Source organism: Tasmannia lanceolata, unplaced genomic scaffold (assembly GCF_043159265.1).
Source record: "Tasmannia lanceolata isolate RefF3 unplaced genomic scaffold, GAP_Taslan_0.1 ptg000044l, whole genome shotgun sequence".
In the NCBI taxonomy this organism is placed as follows: domain Eukaryota; kingdom Viridiplantae; phylum Streptophyta; class Magnoliopsida; order Canellales; family Winteraceae; genus Tasmannia; species Tasmannia lanceolata.
Window position 1 is genome coordinate 17915599 of NW_027518721.1, and position 20623 is coordinate 17936221.

At 36.9% G+C, this 20623-nt stretch overlaps 1 protein-coding gene across 2 annotated transcripts; it reads right to left on the minus strand.

Moving 5' to 3' along the window:
- Positions 1–1174: 1174 nt before the first annotated feature.
- On the minus strand, positions 1175–19388 carry LOC143863985 (alcohol-forming fatty acyl-CoA reductase-like). 2 transcript variants are annotated; one of them, XM_077374795.1, is made up of 10 exons: positions 19152–19388; positions 18951–19054; positions 18608–18810; positions 18409–18509; positions 18004–18196; positions 11930–12091; positions 11724–11805; positions 10361–10627; positions 2233–2360; positions 1175–1567 (listed from the first exon to the last, which is right to left on the minus strand). In XM_077374795.1, the coding sequence occupies exons 1-10, from the start codon at positions 19240–19242 to the stop codon at positions 1414–1416; spliced, it is 1485 nt and encodes a 494-aa protein (XP_077230910.1). In that variant the 5' UTR covers positions 19243–19388; the 3' UTR covers positions 1175–1413. The 2 variants fall into 2 exon arrangements, with proteins under 2 accessions (XP_077230910.1, XP_077230912.1); XM_077374797.1 differs by having other exon boundaries at positions 1430–1578.
- Between the last annotated feature and the right edge of the window lie 1235 nt (positions 19389–20623).

The following is a 20623-nucleotide window of genomic DNA, read 5'->3' on the forward strand; positions in this document are numbered from 1 at the left end:
TCCGTTTCGAGAGTTCCTTGGTAGAGCTCTCCATTCACACGTGGATGATCCAGAGGGTGTTAGGGACCCGTTCCCTCACCGTCTCCCGGATCGGGGTCCACAAACATCTTCTACTCCTCATGGACAAATTTGCCTCGCCATTCCAGAGGGTCTGCTAGATGTGATGCTGCTGGCCTCCCTAACATCAGACCTTCCAACAAGGTACGCAGAAGAATCCACTAGGATTAGTGCTCCCTGTAAGTTGTTGCCTCGGGCTGCTTTTTCGCCCCTCCCTCCCTAGCCCAATTTTGGTTATTTGGTTGCTAACATTTTCTTCTTGTAATCATCCAGGCTAATTGGCTCTGCCTCCCTTGTATTGGCTAACTCTTTTTATATATTCTTGGCGGTCAGCCCCGGGGCTGTTCAATTTCCGGGTTAAAAAAAAAAAAAAAAAAAAGCTAGATCGAACTGGTGGTTAATGGAGTTGGGCTAAGGTCGAAAGCATGGGTGATCATATTCTCTTTATCAGTTATAGGGGCTGTAAATCTCTCACTGCTATTGAATTCGATTTTTGGGGCATGAAAGGAAATCACATCTATTTTCCACACTACAATCCACAAACTGAATGTGATGATTTGTGTGTTTTCAACTTAGAGGATGGGAAGATAGATGTTTGTTTTCAAATTGATTCAGACCATACAAACCATACGGTTGAAGTCATTTGGGTCACACAAAATCTATTGTGAGGAGAATTGTAACTGTCATTTCATTATTTTCTTTAGTAAAATGCAATGACAGTCATTTGGGTTACACAAGATCAAGAGCCCGCACGCTCTCGATCTCGATCTCTCGGAAACCCTCTCCATCTTGCAGCTCGTCTCTCTCAACGCCCTCCATTCTCCCTTTTCTCTACCTTGGTCCTGCTATACGCCACCTTAATTCCCTTTCCTTTTCCCACATTCCCAACCCCTACCTTTCTAACTCACAACTCCCTTCTTACCTACTTGTGTGCTGCCCTCTTTTGAGATTTCCCTCCTATGCTAATGATATTCACCATACACATTCAAGGAGTTGAAAATCCCAGTCTCTGCACAATTTCTCGGCGCATCTCTTGAAACCGGCCAACGAAGTTCCAGAAGCAGAATGGATGCCAATTCAAGGTACGTAGCTTTTTTTCCTATCGGTCGATGCACCATTTTTAACCATTCTATAATTTAATTACTGTCATTGGGTCGAGAGATTCTTTAACCATTTTAGTACAATGTTTCATCTTGGTAGAAAAATGGTAGAATGACGAGAGATTCTTTAACAATTTGAGTACATGAACACATTTGAGTACATGTTTTACCTTATTAGAAAAGTAGTAGAATGACATAAATCATAAGCTGTGGAGGGTTAGATCAATGCCCGATCTCACAACTATCTTACTAATTTTCATTTGAATATATGTTTTACAACACCTGGGATGTGAATTTTCATGAAATATTCTTCCCAATCGATGCACTTGGGGTCGAAACAAAACATCTCATCTGCCACACCAACATCTTTCATCGCCACCCTCAACCTATTTGAGTTCAAATCATCGAATCTGCACAACATCTGAAGATCTTTAAACATATGGCTTTTCGTATGAGTTTGGATTAGAGGAATCAAGAATCATTGAAATCAAATGCCAATCCTATTCCAATTTTTATGGTAAAGGGAATATCAATTCTGATTATACTCTATCGGTATGCATCAGAATCAAGGATCGGATTTTCTCTCTAAAATTAGTTGTCTAGAGAAAGAAAAAGAGAAACCTGCAAATTTGAGGGCAAGGGTATCTCATCTTCCACACATTACTATATTCATAGCTAGCTTAAGTTGTGTTTGTTAACTATTCTCATCTTCCATATCTGAAACCTCAGAATCACTTTCATAGATTTTGCATTCTTCAGATTGGTTTTATAAACGAAATCACATTTGTAACTCATATATCAGGATCACATTTTCTTGGGGATGGAGGTGTTGTCATGTGAAAAATAATTCCAAAGGAGAAAAAAAGTGACTACTCCATTTCACTCCCAAAAGTTGGTCAAAATGCGCTTATGGAATGCAAAAATTGACCTCATTCTTTTTTATACCAAAACCCAATTTTCAAATATTCTTTTATTTAAAACTCCAGAATTAGATAATCACTCTAGAAATTTTTTAGCAAACATACCTTTTAATAATATCTTAATTATTGACATATGCAAGAGGGAGTAGACATACCTTCCTTTGAAAAAGAAGTACGCTTTGTATATATCTATCTGACGCATGATGGAGTTGTACTTTCCACTAAGATCGCTATATAGATGATGGAAAATCTGGCAAAATATTGCATTCACTAATCCCAAGGCCTAAATAGAAGAATCCACAAAAAAATAGAGGTTAAGTGACCATTAGCATGGAGATTATTATTATTATTATTATTATTTGAATGGCAAAGAATTTCATTAAATGAAGAAAAGAAAAGAGAAAAACCTAGCGACCGGGATGGTCAATACAAAGGATGAGAAACCAAATAGAATGGAAGAATGGTACCCCTCAAGGGGGGAGAGAATCATAAATCACTGGAGCTTCCTTAATTATCACAATTTCCCTGACTAGTCTATTTGCCTTATTATTAGTCGATCTTTTAACATGGTGGAAGACTATTGAAGATCTCACCACTCAGTCCATAATCTCATCTATCTAACGAGCATCTATCTAATGGGCGGACCACCAAGGATGGGAGAGGCTCCCCTTCAACTATTTAATGACATTTTTGGGACTCTCCTTCTTCTATGACTTTATCACAGATGTTTGGCTCAATTAATCTAACGCCTTGATGAACTACTCTAACCTCTGCCTCATTGGACATTGCGGTCCTAATAAGGCCTGAGAAAGCCCATTTCGTTATTCTACCTTCATCTCTTAGGAGACCTACTCCAGCCGGCCCTAGATTCCCCAAACTTGATCAGCCAAAATTCAGCTTTAGATAGCTATGGCTAGGAGGGTCCCAAGCTTGGAGATTATTAATTTTATTACTATTATCATCACTTCCTACTCATTTTTTCAATTATACACATGAGCCGAGTACAATAGAAGAGATTGTAAAGGGGCACCAGATGAAATTCAAATAAGAAATATGAGACCACTCCATATTGTTGGTCACTTCATTCTCGACAATATACATGTGAATGTCATAGAAACTGCTCAAAGGGTCGGGGCCCTACCGAATGTGAGCCATGAGCCAAAACATGCACTAAGTGGACATCCTAGCATTTACTTGATTGTTAAAATAATGTCATTTACTCATTTTCGTGTACCAAAATCCATTATGGATTGTCCTATCAATGGGTTTTTATTTGACCTAATGGCTAATCAATATTGAGCTCACCTCCTAACATATTCCAAGAAGTGCATGGTGATGATAAACAAAAGCCACTAACTTCGATGATCTTGCAAGTGAAAAAATAGTGTGAGAGAGAGAGAGAGAGAGAGAGAGAGCTTTTTCTTAATGAAAAACAAAACCAGAGGAAGGCATTGAAGCAAAGCTCTTACAACTCTTACATTTGTTTCTAATATTATGTTTAAGTTGGTTTTTTTGCCGATAAATCCCTTTTGAGAAAAGTATTTTGGAATTATTCAATAAAAATATAGAATGGACAGAACGTTCTTTTTGAAAAATGTTTCTTAAAAATCGTCCTAAATAAGAAACCCGAATTTTTCTTTTGACAAAAATGCCTTTCAATCACTTCTGTAATTATGTTTCTTCCGAAGTGTTTCTCAATATATTAAAACTCATCATGGTAATAAAAAACAAAATAAAAAAGCATGCTTTAATAGGCCATTTGGATACATGTATTTCACAACTATGGATTATCAAAACCATGTTTTAGCTTAATGTTTGATAGCTAAAATCATGGATTTTATAATCCAACAACTTGGAATTTAAGTAGAAAATACGGTTTTAGAAATATTTGTCCCATCCAAAGATTTCTAAAACCTGGATGTGTGTGTGTGTGTGTGTGTGTGTGTGTGGGGGGTGTGTGTGTGGGGGGTGTGTGTGTGTGTTGGCAAGTTTCATTCCTAGCTACAATTTGTTTACTATGGAAGGAACAAAATGCTAGGGTTTTTAAGGGATTCAGTAAGGGAGCCCAGTTCGTGTTCAATATGGTGATTGCTTTAAGTACATCCTGGGTGAAAACATTAGAATGCTTCATATTTGTATCGGCCTATGATCTATGGCATGGTTGGAAAGAGATATGTTGCGCATCTAGTAATGAACCCAAAGTAATCCAAGCTTGCTCCCTTCCTACCTAAGGGATTCTTAAATTGAATTTTGTAGCTTGAGCATGGGGAACCCGAGGCCTTCAGGTGATGGAGGACTGTTGAGAAACTAAGAAGGGATAGTGATATGGGCATTTAGTGGTCCAATAGGGGCGGCATATACTAATGAGTTGGAAGTTCGTGCCACTCACCAAGGAATTAGGATGCTACATAATGAAGAAAGTGGAAATTTCCTCCTTAAATGTAGAATTTAATAGTGCTAGTAACAGGAATTTGATTGGTGGTTAAAGAATTTCTACAGAAATGACATCAGATGGTCTTATTCTTTGAAATTATCACACAAGGAGAAGCCATTTCATTGACTTTTACCACACATCTTGGACAGAATTTGTGTTTGGAAACAGTCCAGTGTTGAATTGTTCATAATCCCCATAGAGTTTATTTCATTGTTAACTGTTGGTGGCTTACCTGTGCTTGAAATGAAAGTTGACTTCATATTTTTTAATGTTTTCAAGAATATATTCATTGCAGTCTATTGATGAACAAATTCAAGATGTGAGTGTTGACTGTTAATAACATAGTCGTGGGAATTCAAGTGGATTTCTAGTATTCAAACTCACAAAAGCAGAGTTCTGCCACAGCCTTCATGGTATTGTCAGAGTCATGTGGTTATGAAGCTACTCAATGGTCAGTTCTACATGGTTTAGAATTTTAGTTTCAAAGCCTGTGGCTGCCTACTGGTTTGTAAACTCGTTTGTTTGTTTGTTTGTGCTTTTTTTTTTTTTTTTACTTTTTGTTTTTCTCTTTGTTAGGCTAGATCTGTTGGTGGGTTAGCCCATGTGTGGGCCCACATCACTCACCCATGTAAGAAGGGAAACGAATTGGGTTTCCTTATTGTAATAGGAAACAAGTTCCGATTGAAAAAAAAGGGGCCGTGTGTGTTTGCCGTTTTCAGTAAAAACGGAAAGATTAAAAGGAAAACCCAAATAGTGGGTGTGTGTGTTAGAAAGATAAAAAAAGGGGAAGAGAGAAATAGAGAGAAAAAGAGGGAAGAGAAGAAGAAGACGAAAAGCAAGGGTTTTTTCTTGGTGGCTCTTTTAGAAGGTTTTGTGTGGGATCAAAACTAAGGATTTGGAGCGATTCTTCTTGGCCGTTGAATCCTCTCATTGAGAGGAGACTTCGCGAGGATTTGGGTTTCTTCGACTTGAAAATTGAAGTGGGTATTTTTGGTGAGAAAGTGGGTTTTGTTGTTCGAAACGAGGTAACCTTTTTAACTCTCTTGTTTCTTGTAGTTTCTCAAGTTCTGGGTGAAAAACTTGAGAAAGAGACGTTGTATTACTCATTTAATTAGTTGATATTTCGTCGGATTCACCCCATGGTTTTTCCCTCTTCGTTGGAGGGTTTTCCACGTAAATCTTTGTGTTCTCTTTTGTGATTGCTCTCTTGATTGTTTGATTATTAAATCCACATATTTATTTGCTTCTTAATTAAAGTGGGTTTTCTTCGGCGAAAAACCTAACAAGTAGTATCAAAGCCTGTTTTGAAGCATAGTTGTTTGTGTGGATTGAGATTGAGAGTTCTACGGGAACCATGATCAAATTGACTGGATCAAATTGGATGGTTTAGAAACCAAGGATGGAGCATATTCTTTACTGTAGGGATTTGTATGAACCCATTGAAGGTGAAAAAGCCAAGCCTACTAGCATGTCTGATACTGATTGGCAAAAATTAAATAGAAAGGTTATCGGACATATTAGGCAATGGTTGGATGACAGTGTGTTCCACCATGTGTCTAATGAAACATCTCCACGTTCTCTTTGGAAGAAGTTGGAGGGGCTTTATGAAAGAAAGACTGTTGGGAATAAAGCTTTCCTGATTAGAAAGCTTGTGAACCTGAAGTTCAAAGAAGGTGGTTCCATTGCAGAGCATTTGAATGAAGTTTAGAGCATAGTGAACCAGTTGTCTTCAATGAAGATAGTGCTAGATGATGAGTTGCAGGCTTTGTTACTTTTGAGCTCGTCACCTGACACTTGAAAAACTTTGGTGGTTTCACTTAGTAACTCTGCTTCAGATGGTGTACTTAGTATGAGCCAAGTTACTAGTAGCTTGCTCAATAAAGAGACTAGAAGGAAATCAACGGGTACAGACCATGCACATGCTCTTGCCATAGAGAACAGAGGTAGAAGTAAAAGCAGATGGTCAAAATATTATGACAAATCCAGAGAAATGTCGAATTCAAGAGAGAATAAAAAATTCTTCCATTGTGGCAGAGAGGGCCATATAAGGAAGAATTGTTTGGTTTACAAAAGAGAACAAAAAGAAGGTAAAAATCAGAGAAATGATGATGATAAAGACACTATGGCTACCGTGTCTGATGAAGAAGTGATAATAATCTCTTTTAGAGAAGAAGAGTGTTTACATGTTGCAGATCAGGGTATAGAGTGGGTTGTTGATACATGTTCTTCTTACCAGGCTACTCCCAACAGAGAGTTCTTCACTTCATATAAAGTAGGAGACTTTGGTATGGTGAAGATGGGCAACACTAGTCTCTCAAATATTGTTGGAATTGGTGATGTGTGCATATAAACCAATGTTGGGTGCACATTGACTTTGAGGGATGTGCGACATGTTCCTGATATGTGCCTTAATCTGATTTCTGGGATAGCTATGGATAGGGAAGCTTATGAAAGCTACTTTGGTAAGGGAACTTGGAAGCTCACCAAAGGTTCACTCATTGTTGCAAAGGAGAAGGTTAATTGCACATTATACAGGACTTATGCAGACATGTGCAAGGATAAGGTAAATGTTACTGATGACAGTTCTCCTAGCTTGTGGCACAAGAGGCTTGCTCACATGAGTGATAAAGAGTTGCAGATTTTGGCAAATAAGGCACGTATTCCATTCATCAAAGATATGCTTCTTGACCCATGTGATCATTGTTTATTTGGTAAACAACATAGGGTCTCTTTTGTTACGTCATCAGAAAGAAAATTTGATATTTTAGACATGGTTTATTCTGATGTGTGTGGTCCCTTTGAGGTGGAATCTCTTGGTGGCAATCGTTATTTTGTCACTTTTATTGATGATGCATAGAGGAAAATGTGGGTTTATTTTTTGAAAACAAAAGACCAGGTGTTCCAATGTTTTCAGAGATTTCATGTCATGGTAGAAAGAGAGACAGAAAAACCTTTGAAGTGCCTCTTTACTGATAACGGGGGAGAGTATATATCAAACAAGTTTAAAGGTTATTGTTCTAAACATGGTATAAGACATGAAAAGACAGTTCTTGGTAATGGGGTGGCAGAGAAAATGAACCGCACTATTAGTGAGACAGTCAAATGCATGGTGAAGATGGCTAAGTTGCCAAAGTCATTTTGGGGTGAAGCACTTCACACTGCTTGCTACTTAATTAACAGATCTCCCTTGGCTGCGTTGGATTTTGATATTCCAGAAAAAGTTTGGACAGGAAAAGATGTTCCCTACTCTCATTTGAGGGTGTTTGGGTGTAAAGCTTTTGCTCATGTGCCCAAAGAGCAAAGGTTGAAGCTTGATGATAAAGCTACTCCGTTAATATTTGTGGGCTATGGAAATGGGGAATTTGACTACAGAATATGGGATCTTGAAAAGAAGAAGATAGTCAGAAGCAGAGATGTAGTGTTCCATGAGGACCAGACCTTTGCAGATTTTGAGAGGGTTGAAAAACCTAAGAGTGTGGTTGATGGTATTATTGATCTTACATCTATTCATTCTCCATTCGAGTATGTTACACATGAAGGAGAAGTACAAGAAGATGGTAGTGATCATGGATCAGATGTAGGTGGTCATGATACTGTGATAGATCATGAGTAGGGGGGAGCCCCCACAGACAGAGATAGTGGAATCTCAGGTTAGAAGATCTATTAGAGAGCATCGGCCATCAACGAGATATCCTACCTCATATTATATATTGGTTACTAGTGAGGGGGAGCCAAAGAGGTTTCAGGAGACACAATCTCATAAAGGCAAAGAACACTGGGCAGTTGTGGAATTGATTTTCAGGAACCGACAGATCCGTGATGTGATCGAAATGCAGTTGGTGCAGTTGAAGAACATTCATACTGATAGGAACCTGTCATATATGATGGCTAAAGTTGTTTCTGAAGGAAAGCTTGAGCTATGCCTAGACATAGCTCGCATGGACTCCAAGTGAGAGTCAAGGTTGGTATCTCCTCTTCATGGGCCTGGAAGGGGAGTTTGTTGGTGGGTCCAGCCCATGTGTGGGCCCACATCACTCACCCACGTAAGAAAGGAAACAAATTGGGTTTCCTTATTATAATAGGAAAAAAGTTCCAAGTGAAAAAAAAGGGGCCGTGTGTGTTGCCGTTTTTCGTAAAAATGGAAAGAATAAAAGGAAAACCCAAATCATGGGTGTGTATGTGAGAAAGGAGAAAAAAGGGGACGAGAGAAATAGAGAGAAAAAGGGGGAAGAGAAGAAGAAGAAGAAGAAGAAGAAGAAGAAGAAGAAGAAGAAGAGGAACAAAAGCAAGGGTTTTTTCTTGGTGGCTCATCTAGAGGGTTTTGTGTGGGATCAAAACCAAGGATTTAGAGCGATTCTTCTTGGAGATTTTCACCACGCCGTGGGATCCTCTCGTTGCGCGGAGACTTCGCGAGGATTTAGGTTTCTTCGACTTGAAGATCGAAGTGGGTATTTTTGGTGAGAAAGTGGGTTTTGTTGTTCGCAACGAGGTAACCCTTTTAACTCTCTTGTTTCTTATAGTTTCTTAAGTTTTGGGTGAAAAAAGTGAGAAAGAGGCGTTGTATTACTTATTTGATTAGTGGATATTTCATCGGATTCCCCCATGGTTTTTCCCTCTTCGTTGGAGGGTTTTCCACGTAGATCTTTGTGTTCTCTTTTGTGATTGCTCTTTTGATTGTTTGATTATTAAATCCATATATTTATTTGCTTCTTAATTAAAGTGGGTTTTCCCAACAAGATCTACTCTCTATTTCTGTACTAAAATGCCCTCCTTAGTTTTTTTAGGATCTATATTTTTACATGATTTTCCAAGATGTGTTTATAGATAGATCTTTTGAAGGGAGAGCAATTATTTTTTATTTGTTCTAGAGCTGTTCTAGGATCTACTTATATCAAGATATATATGTTTGCTATTTTCTCTTATCTTAAATGGTATATCCTTTGCAGTTGGGCTTTTTTATTTTTATTTATTTTTATTCTATGTTTATACATAGATCTAAAGTTAAAATGCATTAGTAGTCATTAGAATGTCCAACTAATTTTAGTAACCGATAATATTTAAAAAATTAAACATTAAAAACCAAAACCGGTCTAACTTCAACGGTGCATCCAGACAGCATAATAAAAATTCTTGGAAAATATAGGATGTTATCTAACACGATATTTTAAAATTGTGGTTTAAATCAGGATTTCTTCAATCCTACAATTTGAAGAAAAGTAGGATTTTAAAATGTGCTATCTAAACGTGCCCTTAGAGTTATTCATAGGGAATTCTTCCAAAATAAGTTTAATATATTAACATAAGTAGCATTTAGGGACTTACTGAAAATAATTTTTGAGAAGTTAAATTTTTGGGAAAAATACAGGTACACCCCCTCAACTATGGCCAAATTCCACTTCTAACCCCGTGGTATCAAAGGTTTAATTCCACTTCGAACCCCATGGTATCGAAGGTACCAAAGACACTTCTTTAGTTTTCAATATAACTTGTGACGTGACGGGGTGGGCGGGAATGAAGAAATTGTCAGGGGGTGTCTTTGATGAATTTTGAACTATAGGGTGAAAAGTCAGGAGGTCTACTTAAAAATGTCAGAAAGTTGAGGGGGTGTCTTTGGCACCTTCGATGCCACGGGGTTAGAAGTGGAATTTGGCCATAGTTGAGGGAGTGTATCTGTATTTTTCGCTAAATTGTTTTGACTGAATCATGATTGTTATGCCTAATCTGTATATATATATATATATATATATATATATATATATATATATATATATATATATATATATATATATATATACACACACACATTAGGCACTTATGGGTAAACATGCCTTATTTTACGAAAAACAAACCTTAAGTGGTAGCATGTACTGTAGAGTCATGTATCTGTAAAAGCTAGCCATGGTGCTGAAGACTGTTAACTTAGAAACCTTGATGGGCTTTCCATCTCCAGTGATGCATGGGTACTTAGAGAAGTAGTGGTAGCAACTATCTACAAGCATGGGGATATAGAAGGGATTTTGCACAGATGAACCAATGTGGTAGATGAATATGGAGGGTTGATTTAAATGAGCCACCATGCTCACCATCATAGCATTTACCACCATGTCGCCTGGAATCTGTATCAGATTGCAAGACTAGTGTCAAAATCCATAAGCTTAATCCATTTTTTTTGTTACATTCATTCACAAAACACACGCGCGCGGGCACACACAAATATCTCGTCTATTTTATTTTTTTTGAATGGCAGAACTATCTTATCTATTTCTTATACTATTTGTGACTTTAGAAGTATAAATGATTAAATAACACCAACTCTTATCAGTTTAAGCTTTTGGAGTAATTGGTTGTTTCACATGATATACGAGCTATTGCCTCACGGCAATCGTAGGTTCTAAACTCAACATTTCTTGATATTAAAAATATACTTGAAGGCTGACCCAACAAAGGGGCCACATGTGCCACATGTTTGGCAAACCCAAAAGTATAAATGAGTAAATAACACCAACTCTAACAGCTTAAGCTTTTGGAGTAATTGGTTGTCTCGCAACAACATTTCCTTTTAATATTTTCTAATAAGATGCAAATGAACATTATCCATTAACTTATTGTGATAGACGTCTTATATTCTATTGGTATTTGGTCATGTGATTTGCGTTACTTTTTATCATGTTATTAAGGGTAAATTTGATAAGGGAGATGATATCCCCCCGGGTTTTCTTGAGAATGGTTCACTGCCTGAGGATAAATTCAACCCCTTAAACGTTTTTCTTTGCCTTTAAAACTTAGCGAAGAACGTTAGGGAGGATTTTATCCGTCGCGCGGGGGGAGGGCGGGGGCATATCATTTCCCTTTTGATAATTGTAATGAGTATTTATATTCTATTAAGGGTCACATGGAACAATTTCACTTTCAAGGTTCTGAAGTAGAGAAAAGCTTCTAACCTTAACATCAAAGATAGTAAAATTATTTTCATCTTCTTAGTGGAAGTATGCACAATGTCAAACCATGTAAATGTTGCCACATTATGTGTTTATATTTTATTTTATTTTATTTTCGTTACTGCTTTTGTGATTTGATCTAGATTTACGTTCACAATTTTTTCTATTTTTTCCAAAAAAAATTTTCGCATGCAACTTAGGTAAGAAATCACAAACTACACTTACCTATATTATACATTTGTAACTATAATGAAAACATATGCAACAAGCTTACCACATCGATAATCTGCCTATGATCGAACGGCAAGCATCTCAACTTCCCCGTACCATAACGCACGATAAAGATATCAAAGGTTCTGGAGTTACACAAAGTACATAATGTATGATTAGCAAGGGAATCATGAAGGTTACAAGAACATAAGTAAGGAATTTACATTTTGTAAAAATAAGAGAGATCTATGAATCCCTTAATTAAGTTACCTAATGCCTTCAATCCAGCCAGGGAAAGGCTCCCTGTAAGTGCTTGTTATGATGGTTGGGCGTATGATGACTAGAGGTACATTTTCTCTCAGTCGTCCAAGAAGCATTTCCCCCATTGCCTTCGTAAAAACATAAGTGTTTGGCCATCCAAAGAATCGAGCCCTGAAAGATATAAAGTAGTAGAAATGGATAAATAAATGGAATAGATATGGTCTATTTGGGGTGACTTCCTTTCAAGAACATGCCAATCCGTGGATTCAAAGACTTCTATAGCCATCCCATAGACATTTTGGAGTTGAATGATAAAAAAATCCATTCATCTTGGTAGCGGGATAAACATATATTTGGCAATGATGAATTTTTTTTATGACATCTTCATATGTATGTAGTTGTGAGTAAGGATAAGAAAGGATAGGGCGGAGGAATTTGGGAGATTAAGGAAGGCATGGGAGTAAGCTGAGAAATTAGGGAAAAATTCATAATCTAAACAATATATTTTGGGAAATAACCTCCCCCCCCCCACCCACCACACACACACACACACACACAACAGAAATCGTTAACTTTCAATGCACTTGGAGAGAGAGAGAGAGAGGAGTTGGGGGGGGAGGGTGTCAGTCACTGCCCTATATTTTTCTTTATTTTTAGGGACTTCTTATGCTCCCCTAACACCCCATCTCAATTCATCCCTCTCCTCTTTCTCTCACAATTGGTCCCACAAATTCTATTGAATTTTTTTTAGGGAAGTGTTATATTCGGCCCCTTTTCTTCCCCAGGCCCCACCAGCTAGCGTATTTATGACTCATTTTACTCTCTTTTTTTATGGTTTCCAAAGATGATTAACAAGCCCCTTGAAATTTATTAAATAATAAAAAAGGTATGTGCAGTGCCAGTATTAAAAAGTAAAGAAATTGATTATTAATTTAATTGAAATGAAAAAATTCATAGAATAATGAAAAAAGATGGAAAGACTTTTGTATTTAAATTATTTAGAAAATTATAAGCAAACATTAAAAAAAAAATCTTAAATCCAATTTTAGGATCATGATATATTTTGGGTGGTGATATTTTCACCCCCCTGCATTACGCATGCGCCTCCTTATAACGTGATTTGACATGAAAAGTGGGCAAATCACGTTATAAGGGGGGCGCATGGGTAATGCAGGGGGAGTGAAAATATCATCTCCCTATATTTTTAATGTAATATATATATAGAGGAAAGTGTTTCTAGTCCGGCCGACTAGAGATCATTCTCTAGTCCGCCACCCAAAAACACATGGGTCCCACATATTTGGGTGATGCAAAGCATTCATTTGATGGGCCCTAACATAGAGACGGTGTCCACAAGAAATTAGCTTCATAGGATCATCCCAACCCTATGATTTGTGGAGCTTAAAATGGACGGCTATAAACCGCCACAAATCTGTCCATTTTTTAACTCCACAAATCGAAGGGTTAAGAAGATCCTATGAAACTGAATTTTTGTGAACATCCTATCTATGATGAGGCCTATCAAATGAATGCTTTAGATCACCACAAAATATGTGGGACCCATGTGTTTTTGGGTGGCGGACTAGAGAATGATCTCTAGTCGGCCAGACTAGAAACACTTTTCTCATATATATATATATATATATATATATATATATATGAGGAAAGTGTTGGTGAGCTTAAGCTCACCAAACTTCTGGTGAGCTAGCTTGCCCAATCACATGGGTCCCACATTTTGGGGAGTGATCCAAACCATTCATTTGCAAGGCCTTATCATAGATAGGGGGAGTGAAAATATATTCGGCCCCTTTTAGGTAAGTGATATATTCGGCCCCTTTTCTTCCCCAGGCCCCACCCAGCTAGCGTATTTATGACTCATTTTACTCTCTTTTTTTATGGTTTCCAAAGATGATGTAAGAGGGTTGTTCATGATGACTAACAAGCCCCTTGAAATTTATTAAATAATAAAAAAGGTATGTGCAGTGCCAGTATTAAAAAGTAAAGAAATTGATTGTTAATTTAATTGAAATGAAAAAATTCATAGAATAATGAAAAAAGATGGAAAGACTTTGTGTTTAAATTATTTAGAAAATTATAAGCAAACATTAAAAAAAATTTTAATCCAATTTTAGGATCACGATATATTTTGCACGGTGATATTTTCACCCCCTGCATTACGCATGCGCCCCCTTATAACGTGATTTGACATGAAAAGTGGGCAAATCACATTATAAGGGGGGCGCATGCGTAATGCAGGGGGAGTGAAAATATCATCTCCCTATATTTTTAATGTAATATATATCTATCTAATACAATAAGTTGGGATGAAAAGAGGAGAGTTTTTTCTATTTTTTTGAAAATTACGTGAGAATTACACCTCACATTTTTTGACTTTTTTGAACAAATGCACGCATTCAACTCATATAATTTCAATCCTACCCCCCCTCCTTTATGCTTTTAACAAAGGCACCCATTGAATCATATAATTTCAATCCTACCCTTCTTTTATGCTTTTAACAAAGGCACCCATTAAAGCCGTATAATTTCGATCTTACCCCCCTCCTTTATGGTTTTTTAATTAAAAAACTATAGGGTGATCTTGACCATCCGATTTAAGATAAGAGGAATTATGGAAACATCTATAGATTGGAGGGCTAGGATCAGCCTATGGAAATGATTTTTGGGGCACAACCTATTTATGTTGTTCGGTTTGGATCAACCTATGACGTGGTCCGTACCGTTCTTTGTCGGCCCGTGCATCGCATTTTTGACTTTTTTCCATTTTTTTGAAAATCACATGAGAATTACAAGTCACATTTTTTGACTTTTTTGAACAAATGCACCCATTCAACTCATATAATTTCAATCCTACCCCCCCTCCCCTTTATGCTTTTAACAAAGGCACCCATTAAATCATATAATTTCAATCCTACCCCCTCCTTTATGCTTTTAACAAAGGCACCCATTAAAGCCGTATAATTTCGATCTTTTAACTTATCTGAATCAAAACTAACTTCTGATTGAAATAATTATAATCAATGCATTACTTTATGGTTTTTTAATAAAAAATCTATAGGGTGATCTTAACCGTCCGATTTAAGAGGAATTATGGAAACCTCTATAGATTGGACGGCTAGGATCAGCCTGTTGAAATGATTTTTGGGGCACAACCTATTTATGTTGTGTTCTATCACATAGACGGTTTGGATCAACCTATGACGTGATCCGTACAGTTCTTTGTCGGCCCGTGCATCACACGGGGTTTTTTACTAGTGTGTGTGTGTGTGTGTGTGTGTGTGTGTATATATATATATTTACATTTGATACCGACGTTAACAATGGAGGGTGGGATCATCGATCCAATGGAGAATATATTCTGAGCACACAGTATATATGTCAGCGCCCAACAAATTATAACGTGATTTTACGTCAAAAGCGTCAGAGTTGCCCACTTTTCATGTCAAATCACGTTATAAGGGGGCGCATGCGTAATGAGGGGGAGTGAAAATATCATCTCCCTATATTTTTAATGTAATATATATATATATATATATTTACATTTGATACCGACGTTAACAATGGAGGAATGGGATCATCGATCCAATGGAGAATATATTCTGAGCACACAGTATATATGTCAGCACCCAACAAATTATAACGTGGCTTTACGTCAAAAATCGAAAGAGTTGCCCACTTTTCATGTCAATTCACGTTATAAGGGGGCCCATGTGTAATGCAGGGGAGTGAAAATATTATCTCCCTATATTTTTAATGTAATATAAATATATATATACATACACACATTTGATACTGACGTTAACAATGGAGGGATGGGATCAGCGATCCAGTGGAGAATATATTTTGAGCACAGTGTATATATGTCAGCGCCCAACAAATGAACGGTTTGGATCACCTAAACAATGTGCTTCCCATAGTATTTTTGGGCTGCACACTTTCACGGTCGTCCAGAATTTCTCATGGGATTTTCTAGGGACCGTCACGGAGTGGCTGTTGCATGGGAGAGCGGCCACGTCAGATAAATTAAATGAATAAGACAAAATTTGTTGAAAAGTGAGCACTGTTGCATGGGAGAGCGGGCAACATCAGATGAATTAAATGAATAAGACAAAATTTGTTGAAAAGTGAGCATAGGTGGCCGCTCTCCCATGCAACAGCCACTCCGCGAAATGCCTTTTGCAATGCTCCCTAGCCTAAGTTGTAAATTTCATTTCGTTCGCAGTTTCGTTTTGGTGACCGGAACTGAACATTGCGGTCATTTCAGTCATTTTGTTCGGATTTCTTTCGAAACTTTTCGTTCCCTTACGACTAGGGGTGCAACTTGGGTCGGGTTTTACTGTTTTACCCGACCCGCATCGACCCGACCCGAAAATAGCATTGGTCGGGTTTAGAAATCATGGGTCTTGGGTAGGGTCAGGTTTTAGTTCATAAACCCGGCTCAATCTTGGGTAGGGTCGGGTTTAAAGAAAAAAAAACCCGAAACCCGAAACCCGACCCGACTTATGTAGGTGTACTATGACTACTCACTAAAAACACCAAAATTTCTCCCATCGCCTTTGTAAAAACATAGATATTTGGCCAACCAAAGAATCGAGCCCTGAAAGAAATAAAGGGGCAGAGATGGAGAAACAAATGGAATAATTAAACGGCATATAGCTTGTTTGGGAAGAATTAATTGGCAAATTCTTGAACTAGTTACTATACGTTGAGCAATATTCATCCCATAGGCATTTCCAAAATAGGCAGCATACTTGAATTCAATGACTTTAGGTTGAGCCATAGACCTATAGTTAATTAGTCATCCGATAGATATTTTGGAGTGGAAAGAAAAAATCCAAACATCATGGTCGCGGGATAGCCAAAGATTTCATGAATTTGTGCAGTAACAAATGACGCATTTGTACCATTAAGCGTGCTATGTAATCATGAAAAAACTTTATGAAATTTTCGTATGTAAGTAGTTATGAACAAGGTTTTAAATTTCGACCGAAATCCGAAATTTCGGATATGTCGGTCAACACCGAAACCAAAACGTTCCAAAACCGAAATTCGCGAAACGTACCAAATTTCAGAAATTTCTGAAAGATAAAATATTATTTTTTTATTCCTTTACAGAATTTCAGCCTAAATTACCAAAATTTTAGAATTCGGCTAAAATTTCGGTTTCGTATAGGATCGAAAATACCTCCGAAACCGAAATTTAAAACCTTGATTGTGATATAGGGATAGAAAAGGCAAGAGCAAGAGGAATTTGGGAGTGAGCTGAAAAATTAGATAAAGAAAAATTCATTCATCTAAACAATCTATTTTTCTTTTTTATTATTATAATAAAGATTATTTGAACTATTTTCAAGTAAAACTTTTGATCCATCTAAAAAATTAATGTGTAGGTAAATGAATAACAAGAAAAAAGAAAGAAAGAAAGAAATGTAACAATCCCATTCTGTACCACGCATATACTTTAAAGTTATGGTTTCTCTTTTTAAACAATGTTTTGACTTTTCCTTAAATTTCTTTATAAACAATGTTTTAACTTTTTCCTAAATTAGTGTAGATAAGTTATCTACACGCTAGGTTAAAATACAGTGGGGGCCACATTGTTTGGGTGATCCAAAGAATTCAATTGATTGGCCCTCACATAGATAGGGTGTGCCCAAAAAAATCAGTTCCGTAGGATCATCCCAATCCTACGAATTGTGGAGGTAAAATAGACGTGAATAAACCTTTACAAATCTGTCCATATTTTGCTTCCACGGTTCGAGTTGTTAGAATGATCCTATGGAGCCAATTTTTTGGGCACACCCTATCTATGTGAGGGCCCATCAAATGAATGCTTTGGATCACCCAAACATTGTGGCCCCCACTGTATTTTAAGCTAGTGTGTAGATAACATCTACACTAGTGTGTCTCTGTAGCTACTTCATTTAGTTTTATGTATTACAAAATTTCATATTTTTCACAACGATTCATTTACTGGGACCAACAATTCTTGATCAATTCTGTTTTTAGAAACATTGATCTTAATATTTGCAATCTTTGGTGGATCCAAGTTGAGTTTTTCAAACCTTTGGATTCCAAGTTCTTTCATAGCAATTGTTTCTGCTTTTCTCTCAGCTCCATCATCACGAAGTTCCATCAATCTTTCCTTTGCCAATTTCATCTCTGCTTCAATGTCTAAACCCATGCTTCCATTTAGTGTTTCACCCATGTTAAAAGGTTTCTCTAATATGAGTCCTGCCTTTTCCCCAGCAACATACGCTAGAACACCATATGAAATTTGATTCATTAGAGGGCTGAAAGATCAAACTTCGAAAAGAAACTAATTCCTAATTACAAAAAAATAAGATAAAGAGGTGTGAAGAGAAGGAAATATAGAGAAAAGGAGCAGGAGAAAATAGAGCTTCAAGAATAAGATGAGAGAGAGAGAGAGAGAGAGAGAGAGAGAGAGAGAGAGAGAGAGAGAGACTCACCAGTTGAAATATGGAGAAGCATATCTAGTTTCACACATTTCTTTGCAAACTCCAAAACGTGCTTAGCTCCCATTGTGTTAGTAACCAAGGACACATCATATCTATAAGTCAATAATTTTAAAAAAATAGTAATTAGTAATTTGAAAAGAAAAAAAAGAGAAGAAAATGGTTTCATTAACTGTTTGTTATCCATCATCACCTCTCATCAAAGTTTGTAGTAGCAGCTACATTTACAACAACATTGATTTCTCTCCACATTTCTTCCTTGAGACTATTCTCCTCTATTCCCAAGTTCTCATAAGCAATATCCCCTGCAAGAGGAGTCACCTTGTCCCATATAAATGAATAAAAACTCTTACCATATTTCTCTCTCAATACCCTAAACACCTCCTTCTCCATAACCTGACAATAAAACAAAGTTAAGATATGATACCTAACATCTTGGTGCAAGTGATATTGAATTGCCTCCTTGAAGCCACTTGATTGATAGAGGAGTAAAGAAAGTACATATATTATATAGAGAAGTAAGGGTAGTGGCATACATCATTTTGCAAGCGCTGCTTAGCAGTCTCATCTTTTGTGGGTCTTATAAGAAGAAAAAGCCTCTTCACATGAGGTTGAACTCTAAGTAGTTTCTCCACAAAAACTATACATTCATTTGACAGGAAAACATATCAGTACATTTGGGTGATAATGAAGAGGAGAGAAATGAGAAAAAAGATAAAAAAGAGTGAGGAACATACTTTTTGCTAGAAAGCCAGTAGAACCAGTGACTAAGATGCTTTTGTTCTCCAAGGATTGTAAAATACACCCCAAATCCATTTGGAAATCCATTTCAGAGTAAATAATATGTAAAGCTAAAGCCCTCAATGAAGAAAGGTATGTTGTGTCACTCGAATGTGAGTAATGTATTTATACAAGCAAGTAGGATGGTGTGGCACAAGAAAGTGGTTAGGTATGTGTGGAGAGAAAAAAAATAAAGTGTGTGTGTGTGAGTGTGTGTGTGTGTGTGTGTGTGTGTGTGTGAGAGAGAGAGAGAGAGAGAGAGAGAGAGAGAGAGAGAGAGAGAGATGTATTCTCCTCTGTGATGTAAGGGTTAAAACTTGTTTGTTTATCCAACATTCGTCCACTCATGTTGGTGAATGTTGTTAAACGAACAGGTTAAGTCGTATAATTAACCGCTTAGACTAAACCGACTGAGGAATAGTTATACACCAGTGTTCACCAACTACGTATTTTTTAATCTTGGGTAATTAAGCTATAGTCAATACTATAGAGACTCTCTCTCTCTCTCTCTACCGTTAAAAAAAAAAACTAGAGAGAGAGAGAGCTAGTTGATCGTAAATAACCAAAAAAGTCTTAAACTTGGATGTTAAATTATGAACAAGATTAATATGCGCTCCATAGAAGCCTCTAGAATAAAGCAGACTCCATAGGTGGAAACGTTTTCTAGATGGACAAGAAAGTGGTTAGGTACACATAGATGGAAACGTTTTCTACATATGGATGGAAGAAATAGATCCCACAGACTCCATAGAACCCTCTAGAATAAACCAGCTGTTGTATCATTCTTTGGATACATGATACAAGACAGAAAATTAGAAGAATCTTTTTCTCATTCTTAACATCATTTTCTCCTTAACACTACTTGCATTAGTTTCACTATATATATATATATATATATATATATATATATAAAGAGAGAGAGAAAACGGTTTCTACACACTAGTGTAGATAAGTTGTCTACACACTAGCTTAAAATACAGTGGAAAGCATATTGTTTGGGTGATCCAAACCATTCATTTGATTGACCCTCACATAGATAGGGTGTCCACAAAAAATCAGCTCCATAGGATCATCCCAACCCTACGATTTGTGGAGGTAAAATCCACGTGTATAAACCTTCACAAATCTGTCCATTTTTTGCCTACACGGTTCAAAGGGTTAGGATGATCCTATGAAGATGATTTTTTGGGCACTCCTTATCTAGTGAAGGCCCATCAAATGAATGGTTTGGATCACCCAAACAATGTGGGCCCCCACTGTATTTTAAGAGCTAGTGCGTAGATCACTTATCTACACTAGTGTAGAAACCGTTCTCTCATATATATATATATATATATATATATATATATATATATATATATATATATATATATATATATATATATATGAGAAATGATTAAATGCTACTTTGATGCATCACATTACTATG